This window comes from Montipora foliosa, chromosome 9, assembly GCF_036669935.1.
Source record: "Montipora foliosa isolate CH-2021 chromosome 9, ASM3666993v2, whole genome shotgun sequence".
In the NCBI taxonomy this organism is placed as follows: Eukaryota; Metazoa; Cnidaria; class Anthozoa; order Scleractinia; family Acroporidae; genus Montipora; species Montipora foliosa.
In genome coordinates this window covers 16,025,958-16,039,696 of record NC_090877.1, presented here as the reverse complement: position 1 = coordinate 16,039,696, position 13,739 = coordinate 16,025,958, and the positions used below count along the sequence as shown (strand labels likewise).

Here is a 13,739-nt window from a genome sequence, read left to right as displayed (position 1 = left end):
CGTCGAAACTCGTATCAGAGGCGTTCATTAACAACTCTACTCGGGAAAGGGTTGACTCCGAGGCCCAGTGTGAAAGATAGAGGCTCCACTGTGGTTATAGAGGAGTCTTTGACACGCGAAAAATATTGGGACACTTGAGAAACAGGCCCCTGGCCCCAGTTGTTAAACACAAAGCGTGGCATGTTCGCGCGAGAACGTGGATACTCGTTAGGCTTTGGTAGATTGTGCTAGCATAATTTTAAGCATAATTTAGCAAAACGAGCATTATTTTTAAGCCTTTATTTCAGTTTAGCACTGCTAGCATAATCCGAGCTTTTATGCGTTGAAAACTGAAAAGACCCATCATAGTTCTAGAATAAATCAGTTTGTGTTTTATTTCTGTATTGTTTTTGGAAAATGTTGAGGTATGTGCTAAGGCCCATGGTGGTAGACCAGGTTCCCCTGTGCATGACTTTCCTCAAGCCACCACGCTTATGGCTCGGCGGCTTGGCCCCTCCGGCCACAGATCAAAGATGGCGTCGTCCTCGAGTACATCTACTTCCAGCGACCAACAATCTGATAACCTACCCCATTGGTCTTCTGCAGTTATGAAGGTTCTGCTGGTGCAGCTCTCGTCTGCAGCCTCTGAACGAGTATTCTCTATTCTTAACTCATCTTTTAACGATTCACAAGAGCATGCTAAAACTTTCTGACCCGGATTCAGAACCCAGAAACGGTTGATTTTGATAGCATTTGTTAATCATTTGGCTTTTTGAGGTGCGCACATGCGTATTTGCAATGCTAAAGACTGTAAGACTGGAAGGTGGACTATATGAATGTTCATTAAAGTCAGAATTGATAGAGTTAAGGTACTGGTGATCTATATATTACTCAAGATCTAAGTAGCATAATTTCAGTGACAGAAAGCATAATTTTCAGAAAGTAGCATAATTTTGGCATAATTTCTAAAAAATATGACCCCTGCTAAAAGCATAATATGCTTTATATGGACCATTTTACAGTTCTGTGCTCCGTTACCAGGCCTTTGAATAAAAGTGAGGCTAGGGTTGACCTTGTTTTGATGCAGACCTCAGCCTCGCTTTTATTCAAAGGCCTGATGACTGAGCACAGATGGTCTTTTCTTTTATTCTTATTTGTCTCTCTCTGTTGAGAAGTTTCTAGATGTCTGTAGCCAACGGGAAAGAAATGAGGTAAATTCAGACGAGTTTCAAAGCCCACACTTCATCGTTTTCCGTAAACGCGAAGCTGAATCTCTCTAATGTGTACTCACGCTAAAATCGTCATTTCGACAGTTCACTTGCAAATTTTGTATTCTTCGCCCATGCTCTCGGGATGCACTCTGAAGCACTCAGGGGTATATCTGGCAGGAGGGTCCCCCCCACCCCACCCGAGATGACCTGCGGCTTTCTAATACAACTGATATTCTGGGTAAAAAACCTCACCAGTCATCAACGCCATTCCTTAGTGGTGCACGCCCTTCTAAGAAAAATCCTGGATCCGCCCCTGAACGTGACATAAAAATATTACCTTTTGGGTTGTTTGGTATGTGGTTTCTCTGTGTATTTTTCTTGTTGCATGGCATTTTAATCAAACGAGCCCACAACTTGAGCCAAGTAAAAATAAAAGCAGGATTTATTATACAACTTTAAATTCATTCATTTACAACAGAAACTGTATAAACGAGGACCTTGGCCAAAAAAGAAAACAAATTAAATGTCTTCACTGGTCTTCACAAATAATTACTTGAACAAATACAACGTAGCGTATGTTCATTCGCTTTGGTGCTTTTTTCGTACAACTCTAAAGAATTATGACATGAAATAGCCGGCTCGGCCTCCTCGTGCGAATTTGCATTCATTTACAGGCAGCGATGTCGAATGTGGACTTACAGTTCGAATCTAGAACTTCACTTATGACAAAGTAATCGCTACATATTTCATTGCAAGTGAAATTCTGTTCTGTCCACTTGAAACCCTACCATCCACTCATAGGCCAGGAATCACGCAGATATCCATTGGAACAAAAACGTCTTTAGCATTTTGCTACAATTGCACCAAACGAAAAACGTGGCATGACCCCCTATACTGAGCAAGAACGATGGCTTTGCACGGACTCTGCACTTTGGTACTACATTTTGGTATATTTCCTTGCCACCTGGCAAAACAACTACATAGTGGCTCCACAGCATTCAATTGCAACTTGTTCTGTTATGTTGCTGCCGTTTCAGGCAAAGCCAGGCTACATCCTCATCGTCATGACCGTTCAGCTGCAGCGTTAAATCACTACTGATCTCGGCTGTAAATGAAGCAAATGAATTTGTATTTATGACTGCGTGTACCTCACTTGCAGAGAAATACCTCTTACTTACTAACGGAGTTTGAGGTCCATGTTGTAAGTTACGGGAACGCCTGATCTGTGGCAGTTTCACCTCAACATTTGCTTCAACATCTGTTCGATTTTGTTGAACGATGTTGACTGTTGGGGGTATCGGTGAGCAAACGGTTTCAACACATCATCAACATCGATTCAACTTCGATTCAACATGTTTCAAAACGGTTGAAAGGGAGGGGGGGGGGGTGTGGGTGCAAACGATTTTAACATCGCTGTTCAACAAAATAGAACGGATTTTGAAGCAAATGTTGAAGCCGAGCACCTAGTGACGTGTATTTCTGGACATAGTAACTTTCAGTACGGACCGAGAAAACCGGGACCGGGAAATAAGGCGCGCGGGAAATTAAGCTGGGGAAGTGGTTGAGTCAACTACCACAAATGATTGACATGCGTCAAAGTCCGAAAAACAAATAGTTCTATCAAATTTCAAATTCAGTGGGCCTCACCGGTAGAATAAAATCGACCTACTAAATTAGCCAATCATAGCGCGCATACTATCTGAGAAATATAATAATTAACCTGACTATTTCGTTTACTCGGCGACAAATAAAATGTAAAAAGAAAACTGAATAGCAGTATATAGTATATACCTTGCAACAAGTGACCGTTTCCACAAACCTCCTGACAACTGGTCGTTCATTCTCCACTGGAGGAATGGTTCTGACTGATTGATAATCAAAGTTCTGAAAAGAGGTACGAACGAACATTGAGATGTATGAGAGGTATATATATATATATATATGTATATATCTATATCTATATTTTTTGCTTTTCCCAACGTTATCATATCGAGATCGATAGCGGAGCACCATGGTTAAAAAAAAATTTGTGGTAAGCCCGAGAATTTCGGTTTTGATTATGACGTCATCGTACTGCAGTTATTATCTGATGAATCGTTTCATATTTGGAAGTTCGCCGATGATACATGTGTTTCTGAGATCGTACCGCTATCATGTCCAAGCTCACTCCAGCAAGTCGTTGAAGAAATCAGTTCATGGTCCTGTGAAAACCATCTCCAGTTGAACCCCAGTAAATGCAAGGAGCTTCGCACGTGCTTCAAGAGGTCGCCTCCATCTTATACGCCTGTAATTTCAGACGGTTTGGAGTTTGAGCAAGTCAGTACTGCAAAGATTCTAGGAGTAACTTTTCGGCAGGACTTAAAATGGAACAATCATATTGACAATATCACTGCGAAAGCTGCAAAGCGCTTATATTTGTTAAGAGAATTAAAGAGAGCTGGACTTAGTTGCAATGACCTTGTCTTACTTAATTTTGATATTTTATTTGTGCTTACTTTTATTTTTTAGTTCTGCTTTTGTCGTGCGTTTTATACATGAGCCTCTGGCTCGGATACTGAGGGCAACCTCAATCCCACGCTATGACTTTAATAAATTGATTGATTGATTGATTGTTATTTTATTGTAGCGCAATAAGATCAGTTCTTGAATACGCTTCTATGCTTTTTCATCGAAGCCTTCCTCGATATTTGTCTAAAGATCTTTAGCGTATCCAAAAACGCGCAATGCGCATTATTTTGCCAGATTATAAGTACCGTGACGCACTAAAGATAGCCAACATTGCCTCCTTATATGATAGACGTGAGTCACTTTATTTCTTTAAGGCTTTTTAATGAGATCTCACATACCAATGATCATAAATTAGCTACTCGGCTTCCACCAAGGTCTAAATGCAGAAAATTGAAGAATAATAGAACATTTGATATTCCAATTTACAAAACAGATCGTTACAAGAAGTCTTTTATTATTAGTCATCTTCTTTGAATTAGTGTATTTCCAATTTTTCAAGTGTAGGCGGATTTTCTCTTTTAATAGTTTTATCGTTTTTATATCAGCAATATACTTAATTATTTTACTTATAGATTAATTTATTACAGTAATGTATTTTATTGCACGTAATTCAGTCGAAAGACTGCAAGGTGTATATATTTTAATAAACGCTTTATTGATTGATTGATTGATTGATTGTACAACCGTCCGTACGTTCAAATTTTCATGTAAAGGAGTACGCTTAATGTCACAGTGCTGGAACCTGCGTTTTCTTTGCGGGATGTGCCATGACCAAAGGTACTGCAATTGACACTGCGTTTTAGTAAACCACCCTGCTAGCAGAGCTTTTCTTTTGCTTGCTCGATTTTGGCGTTCTCAAACATAATCATCGGTTTTATCACCAAACGGATGCTCGCACTGGAAAAACCGGTTTGACGAGGGAAAGCAAGATTGACGAGTCCAGAAGCTCTGGCTGCATGCGTCAATTTCGACCCTAGAGCTCTTCTCTTGGGTCGATCTGAGGCTCTGGTGACGAGAATGGGTCTGCGGCGACTTCAAAGAAATGACGCGATTCCGTCAGAGCCTCCTTTTCTCCTCCTCAGTAACGAACAAGACAGAAGGAGGCTCTGCTCGCAGGGTGAAGTAAAACAAGCAAAAAATTAAACGAGCTAAGAGGGAGAGAGAGAGAGAGAGAGAGAGAGAGAGAGAGAGAGAGAGAGAAAGCCAGTAAGCAGGCGCTCAACATGAGAGAGAGGCTGAGAGCACGCGAACAAAAAGACGATATCAACGAGACTGAGGAGTTCTCCAAGAACCTGGAAACAAGTTTTCAGAGTCACAAAGGTCAGTGCGCCCTTTTTGGAGCACTCTCGGGGCACCCAACGTCAATTTTCGGGAAATATCTGTTCGGAAGACGATTTGAAATCTAGAATTTTCGGAACATTTGTTCCTACGATTCGTTCCTAGGATTTTCGAACATCTGAAAAATGGTATAATTGCCCATTTTTAACGGCTTTTTACCTTAAAAATTAAAGATCACCTAGAATTATCGGGAGCCTTTTTTTGGCTGAAATTTTCGAGAAGGTAAGTTTTGATCCCTATAATTTTCGGATCACTGGACTTTCAGCTTGGAAATCCGAACAGATGAAAAATTTTTAGGGGATAAAAATATGCCTATATCTACCGTTTAAATACGAAAATACGTTTAGCAATGCCATGTTTAAGTGGTTTTGAGCTATATTCTCGTTGGGTGCCCCTGAGAGCACGCGAACAAAAGACGATATGAACGACAGAGGAGTTTTCCAAGACTCTGGGAACAAGTTTTTACAGTCACAAAGGTCAGTGCGCGCTTTTTGGAGAACTCTTTTTTCTCGGACTGTTTAACCATGAACTTGACATCGAAGTTAGAAAGATCATCACTCAAGCCAATTGTAAACATACTTGAAAAATCCAGGTTTGAACGGCTATGAAGCTTCATATGTCTTAAGTCATTTCAGGTCACTTCTTACGGGATATTACTCGAACTCGTACTTCACAAGCTTCCAGGTGGGCAGAGCACTGGGTCAAGGCCCCGTTCCAGCCTCGATTTTTCAGGATTTTTTGCAACGGACAGCGCTGAACGGCGGATTAAAGTTGCTTTTCGAACTGCCATGATCCGTCTAACTTTCATTCATGTTTATTCCATTCCGCAGTCAGTATATGAAATTTCATACATTCTAAAATTAATCTGTCTGTACTTTCGAATAACTTAGCAGGTTTCTGGGAAATTTTCTCTACAACTCAAGGAGAATGTCTCTACCTCTTAGTTTCCTCACTCACGGAGTCGATTCTTGTTTACGCTTAGGTTTCTCTTGCAAATGTAAGTCGTTTTTAACGGCAACGCATTTTTAAGTTAGCGTCAAACTACCTACCGTGGAGTATCCAAAGGTCTGATGACTCTCCAAGTCACCAAACACACGCTTCGTTTCTTGCATGTAACCAGGGAATGTAGGAACAGCGTTAAATTTTTCGTTGAAATAATTTTTGGTTTCTTCAAGAATTCTCTCCACTCGCTTCAGTGCCATGATGATGTTGGAACCAACTATATATTGATAAATTATCAGGACTTTGTCACACGATTTTATATATTGGCGCTTTGTCACGGGACAGGAAGAACTTTAACCTTTTCGGATCGACATGAAATTTCTCTCAACAGTATCCCCTCAATGATAAACATGCACCTCATGAGATGTGCTTCTTGAAATAATTATTCCTAGTTTTGATCAGTACCATAATGAAAGAATGAATAATTTCTCAAATGGGTACGAATAACTCGTGATGTTTTATGATCGATTTATGACCGAGGACAAGGAGAAGACATGTTTTGTCTATTTTCTTAACTGCTCCTCATAGACGACATAATCGAGGAGAAAGTTCAGATCAGATAGCGCCTGTCAGTGCCTAAAGACTTTGTTCCGACCATGCACAAGGGCAAACAACGAACTTGAAAATAATGTTAATTCACTTAGTCTTGCTCACTGGTAAAACTAAGAATAGGTATAAATCACAAACTAATTACTGGTATACATGATGAAATAGCCTAAGAAAGAATTGTCCTATACTGGACTATTAATAGGGGAAAATGTTACAGGATGAAGTAAATAATATAAAATACTTATTACCAGACATAAAAATAATCTTCTAACAGTGGAAGCAGAAAAGAACTAGGAAATTATGAGAACAACTTCGAACTCCATTTTTTTTATCGTGATTCAATTTACGAACTGATTTACCATCAATTTCCTTCTAATGTGTCTGGTTATCTCTAAATTGAAAACTATTTCTCTTAATTTCTATTTCTCTTAAAGATACTTAGCAATACAAGAAAAAAGCACACTATGTCTGGACTGCCTGTCCGGAGAGGCAAGTTTTAAAAAAGCTTTTTATCTCTGCGCGTGACTATTGATCACTTTTCTTCATGTGACACATAGAGTCACGGGTTTTCCCCAAAGCACAAAGCCATGCTTGGTGAGACATCTGAGACATTAGCCTGCGAACGCAGACGTATTTCCGGCGGTCGTTCGCTAGTGAGACATTGGTCTCAGAATTAATTTTGACAAAATGGCGGTCGGTGGAGTGGAAGAAGTGCTAGCAGAGGCTAAGAATTTTTTCGAAGAACAATTTAAGCTTAGCCCTACAGTCGCGGTTTGTGCTCCTGGGAGAGTGAATCTCATAGGCGAACACACAGACTACAATGATGGTTTCGTTTTTCCAATGGTAAGAGAAAATCTGAGCATAGTTAGCTGAAGTTCATTCTTCCTGCTCAAAGAAGAAATGTTGTTTAGTTCATGTCTGACGTTTTCCAGACCTTAGCGGAAGTCTTCTTCTGTGTAAATACTTAAGTGCAAAAGGCAATGCGACTTTATGAAAAATGTTTGATTAATTTAATAAAACGAATGATCGTTTGTCTTCCTCTCCTGTGGACTAGCAGTTAAAAGCAGAGTACAGCGGTCGAAACGTCGCGGTCTACAGTGCAACCTAATAAATGGACAACATCGTGAGACAAACGATCATTCGTCCTATTATTTATTTATCACCTCGATGGCCAATAATCTGGTATTTTACGATATGATTGATCATGATTCATAGAGGTGAAAATACATTGTAGTAATAAACTTGTGACCCTCACAAAATATCTAAAAGTGCGTTAATAATCTTAAATGTACATTCTCCTGAAACTGTGACAATGAATGCATGCAATTTATACAACACATCAATAATATTAGTAGTCATGATGGGTTAAAATGCAGTAGTACCTCTTGTGGGGTGGAGCCAGTGTCACAGCAGATTTGGGACCCCCATGACTGGAAAAGTTTGTCTAACCAAGTGGGTTACTTCAAAAAGTGGCACCTCCTTTGTGAAAGCGCCACCCATTCAAATTATCAAAATAATGGAAGGAAAAGATCTATAAAAGAAACAAAGCTTTTGAAAATGGCCCAGCCCATGCTTTAAACAACTTCAACTGAAGCATAAGTCTGGCTTTCCTTATTCAAAAATTAGCATGATAATTAACGAGTTCCTAGTGCTTGATTCTTAAATCTTTAACCCATGGACTCCCAGGGGTACCCCATTGATGAGTAAAATCGTCTGGCATTAGACAGAGTAAAATACCAAGTTTGGCCGGTTTAAGCCGGTTTGGGTGCCAAAAGGTTAAAGCTTCTGTAAGAAAGGAGTCCAAATTCGCATCTACTTTATGAAATGCTGCTGTGAATGATTTAAACAAGCTTTACCGAGAAATTAACTATTCTAAGTCTTTTTCTCAAAGATTTATGTCCTATGTTATCGGTCAGTTTCCCCAATTCAAAATCTAACTCTGCCTCAATAAACAGTTAAATAAACTAATCCGTGAAGGGGGACTAAATCCACTCGTGAATTTGTACCAGGAGTTACAATCCGCTAGCAGATTTGCAGCAGGGGTCCAAATCTAGGTTATCCAAATTCGCTAATTCAAAACCTCCTTCTTTCCTCACCTCATTCTCCTGCCTCCCATACCTCTATTTCCTTTTTTTCTTAGCTCCCCTTTGTGGAGAGAATGTCAACAGCTTGGTAGACACCAAAACACTTGTACAAGTGTCATGCATTTCTTCATGATCTATGACTTAATGGACTAGAAAAGGTTTTTCCATTTTACCAGAATTAATATGTCTTATAGCTTCAGAACAAATATTTGTAAAGCCTTCAAAGGATGTTGTATGGAGTTCAAAGAGCATTAATAGACTGTGTTTTTGGTTGGGTGATACGCAGTAATAAATGACAAATGCTTGCCTTAGTCCTCTCCTGCTTCCTGCTCTTGTAGACATCTTAATTCTTAACCAGGTTTTTTTTCTGTGTCTCCCTTGTTTCTCCTATTTCCTTACTGGCTCTTACTGGCTCCATTGTATGTGTCAGGATCTACTCTTGACGTCTGGGGAGAACCTTCTTTGTGATTCATGGGTGCATGTGAATGATAAGGGTGCATTTAAGAGATGATTGAGATTGATCTTTTGAACTATATGTACTGCGGAAATATGACATCAAACATTATTGTACCAAAAAAAACTGTTGCATTTTTTTTGTTGACTTGCTTTCTTTTTCATGCATCATTGATCCTGCCACATTCACATGTATGTCTAAGACCTCTTGCATGCTCCTGGCTAACTTTTAATTAATGAATCCTGAGGCAAAAGCATCCTAATTGACTTAATGGTGTTTTTTCATTATAATTGTGCTCAAAAGTAGCTGGAGACTACACTTGTAAGCATGATCTTGTATTGTTGGGTTACAAGTAATAAAATTTGACAATATTATTGCTGTTTTTTCCCCACAGGCTTTAGAATTAGTGACAGTGATTGTCGGGAGAAAATCAGATGGTGATGTTTGTCGAATAGTAACCTGTGCTAGAGGTGTTGATGAACCAAATATGATAACATTTCCAGTTCCAACACCCAACAATCCCTTGAACCCTGGAAAACCAGCTTGGGCAAATTATGTTAAGGGAGTCATTGCCAATTTTCCTGCACAAGTCCCAGCATTTGATGCAGTAATAGCTACCTCAGTTCCTCTGGGTGGTGGTGTGTCTAGCTCAGCATCACTTGAAGTGGCCTCGTACACCTTCCTTGAGCAGTTAACAGGAAAAGTGGAAAAAGACTTGAAAGTCAAGGCACTCGCCTGCCAGAAGGCTGAACACGACTTTGCTAAAATGCCATGTGGAATTATGGATCAGTTCATTTCTGTCATGGGCAAGAAAGGCAATGCTTTACTGCTTGACTGCAGGTGAAGAATTCTGTTAATCCATTGACACCCGAACTGCCCTGGACCACCCCTGTTGATGAGTAAAATTGTCTGGCATTAGACAGAGTAAAATCTATTAAGTCTCACTCCAAGGAGTTAATGGGTGAATGGATGCATAGTTTTTGAATGCCAGTAGAGGATGTTAATTCTTTTTATTAGCCTGTAAAAATAGAGGTTTTGCAGTATAATTGGTGGTACTAATCTCACTTTGAAGGTTAGGGGCTTGCAGTCTAGCTTTGTGTTGTATAGTTTTTTGAATGAGAATGTTTTTTTTCCTCATTTCAGCTTGCGTAGTCCAATGTTCAGTTCATTTAGACTTTGACAAGTAATTCAAGGGCCATAGCAAAAAAACATTTGTTAGATCCCAATAACTATTATTTTGGAGCAACATTATAACTCAAGGGGACATGGTCTGTGCAATAACGAGAGTATATTACATACTGGTATACGGTAACGCCTTCCACCATTTTGTACATAGTTTGAGTCACAGACCTCATGTCATCTGTTGGTTGAGTTTGTTAGTTCTCTGGTCTGCTCCTATTGTATAAAAAAAACATTTTGCTTGGCAATTAAACAATCATGGCATTTAAGTCTGACTTTTGGTTCTTTCTGCTTTCTTTATAAGTTCATACACTATGAATGTTTCTGTGGCTCAAGCTGACACCCTTTCTCTTTGTTAAATTTTTTTTGTTATGTTTTCCTTTAGATCAATGGATGCCAAACTTGTTCCATTGACAAACCCTGAGTTGGTCATCTTGGTGACCAATTCAAATGTTAAACATGAGCTGACAGGAAGTGAATACCCAACAAGGAGAAAGCAGTGTGAGACAGCAGCTGCAGCACTAGGAAAGCCTAGTCTCAGAGAAGTTACCATGGAAGAATTGGAAGGTAGAATGATAGTTAACTGAACTTTGTGTCCTTCGAGAGGCTTTGGTGAAATTTGAGCAAAAGACTTGATGTAATGTTTAAGAAACAAGCAGCAGTGTTTTTAGACCCAATAGCATGTGCTGCAAGTTTTTTGAGGCTTCAAAAACATTCCACAAAAAGAGAGTCCCTCGGGAGTCTGAACAAAGGGTCAAATTGTAAGTTATAATAATAATAATCTTTGTAAGATCTTGGCAAGGATTTCCTTAGGATCCTTGAGGATCTTTTCAAAGATTTTCAAAGATCTCTAAGGATCTTGCCAAGGGTTTTGAGGATCTTGGCAAGAGATTGGAAGATCTGTAATGATCTTTGAAGATTTTTTGAAAAAATCTTTGTGGATCTTGGCCAGGACAGTAGGATTCTCAAAAGATTTTCATGGAAATCTTTAATTAAGATCCTTTAAAGTCTTTTATTTTACCAGGGATGGCTCTTCCAGTGAGTTGGTCCATTTGTCCAATGTTAAAAACTTATGATAGCTCGAACTGTAACAGTTGTGTTAAAACGTTGTGAAGCCTATGGAAGAACATGACTGTTATCCAGTCATCCTTCCCCTTTACCATAGCAAGTCATTGTTCTAAGCCATCAAATTTTGTTTTTTGGAAACTTAACAGCTAACAAGGGAAAGCTTGAAGACATTGTGTTCTGCCGAGCAAGGCATGTGGTAGGGGAAATCCAAAGAACTACCAAGGCAGCTGCAGCAATTGAGAAAGAAGACTACAAGACGTTTGGAAAGCTTATGGTAGAAAGCCACAACTCTCTCAGGTATGACAAAATGAACTGTATGAGTTATGTGGCTGAGCATAAATATTCTACTAACTGACGAGACTCAGGTGGAATCGTACTAAAGGATCTAACAAATCTTAGTGATGATTTTTTTATGTGATGGGAAAACCAGAAGACGTGGCCAAAACTCTTGTGGTGCAGAGAGAACCAAAAAAATCTCAACCCACATAATTATGGCTTTGAGTTAGGAAATCAATCACAGGCCACATTACTTAAGTGAAAAAGCAAGTGTTCTCACCACTGTGCCAACTGTGCACATTATTAAGCGTAATGCTTAAATAGATTTAACCCATTCACACCTCAAACGCACTAGGACTTCCCCATTGACGAATAAAATCCCCTGGCGTTTTTTATGGGTTGGGGGGATGATGGGAATTGGGGGAGTTAAATTTAGAAACTGTGTGACCCCCTCCATTTGCTAATTTCAGTTGCATGGACCTCCACCCCCACCCCAAGTTTGGCTGTGTACAATTATTGCACAAAGTTATTTGCCCAGGCAAACAGGTTTTTTCCAAGGTCATCAGTCATTCTTTCAAAGTTAGAGAAAGAGCAGTCTTATGGTCAAAACAAGTTTCATTTATGTGCCACTGAGAATGTTACTTGAGTATTAGCCGTCACAAGGAGGCATGGCAAAATGATTACTTGCTTTCAACAAGTGAGGTCCAGTGTTCACACCATAAGTGGACTGAATTTGTGCTTGTTCTCCACCCTGTACCAAGAGTTTTTCTCTGTTTACTGTGGTTATTCTTCTCCCACAAAAAGCACTGAGTAGTTGGTTCCAGTTAGTAGACACCTCTATCGAGTTAACCTACACTGCCAGTCAGAGATCTTTTTAAACTTAACTTGAACAGAAGGTAATTAACAGTCTGCCTTTAAAACACGCACCCTTTTGTCCTCCAGCATTAAATACAGAGGCTGGTGATTAAACCTGAGTTGTCAAAAATCAGCATTGGAGGGGGAAAGGGGGAAAAGTGTCTCCAGTGTTAAAACATTTGTGTCCCAGATTATAGGTATCTCCCCTTCCTGAATACTCTTATTTGTATTAAATTTCTTAATCTGGACTCACTTTGAATAAGACAGAAATCTAAAATGTACATTGGCCTTGAAGGCTTCTGGTAGTTAAACACTTGAACAGCTCTCTACTAATACTTCAACAATGACCTGCAAATGTAGGCAGGGGAATAATTTTTTTAAATAAAATCAGATTTATCTAGAGGGTACCTAAGCTCAGATATAGTACTACTTTTTTGTTCATTTCTTTCCCCGCTTAATGTCTTGAGTGGATTGGGAGAAAGCTATATTCATTATTTCACAGATGTGGCCAGTATACTATAATACGCCCCAATCAATTGCACGGTGAAAGATCTAAAGTTTCTCTTCATGAATTTTCTCATCCTCTTCTATAATGCAGAGATGATTATGAAGTTAGCTGTGAAGAGCTTGATTTATTGGTTAAACTCGCTCTGGAAGTAGATGGTGTTTATGGGTCACGTATGACAGGTGGAGGCTTTGGCGGGTGTACTGTGACTCTAGTGAAACGGTCTTCTGTGGATGCACTAATTAAACATATCCAGGTAAGGTGTCCTGTGGACACTTAGTTTGTCAGTCAATTTATTTGGACCCTTGTGTTGTGATTACTTCTGTACGTTCACTTTAGGCATATATTGATACAATATTTAGCAGAGAATCATTTGCTGTGACCATCCAAAATATACAGAATTGCACAGAAAATTACAGCCTTCACATTTAAATAAATGCAAATAGAATTATAGATATTTTTGCATGTATTTGCCATCCAAAAACACAAGTAGACAGGGAAGAGTTAAGAATTTTAACTGTTGTGTTCAATCCAGACGACTTGGCTGTTTAAAAGTGCAGCCAAATAAATTTGCCAGGAATACTAGCTACATTGTAGTGGTGAGAGGGGACCTTGAATCTAGGACCTTTGCTTCTCAGGCCCTTAATTGGACCCGAACCACTCACCCGCACCACCTCTTATAAAATAGAGTATAAGCTATGGTCATCAGTTTTCGTAACCAACCAGCTGAA

At 39.4% G+C, this 13,739-nt stretch overlaps 1 protein-coding gene across 1 annotated transcript in view; it reads left to right on the top strand.

Moving 5' to 3' along the window:
• Positions 1-7,197: 7,197 nt before the first annotated feature.
• Positions 7,198-13,739, top strand: part of LOC137972052 (galactokinase-like) — an 8,417-nt gene continuing 1,875 nt past the window's right edge. The window contains exons 1-5 of the mRNA XM_068818861.1: positions 7,198-7,430; positions 9,520-9,965; positions 10,690-10,871; positions 11,519-11,669; positions 13,102-13,264. Coding sequence (XP_068674962.1) covers positions 7,275-7,430; positions 9,520-9,965; positions 10,690-10,871; positions 11,519-11,669; positions 13,102-13,264 — 1,098 coding nt within the window. The 5' untranslated portion in view covers positions 7,198-7,274. The remainder of the gene's footprint in view (positions 7,431-9,519; positions 9,966-10,689; positions 10,872-11,518; positions 11,670-13,101; positions 13,265-13,739) is intronic.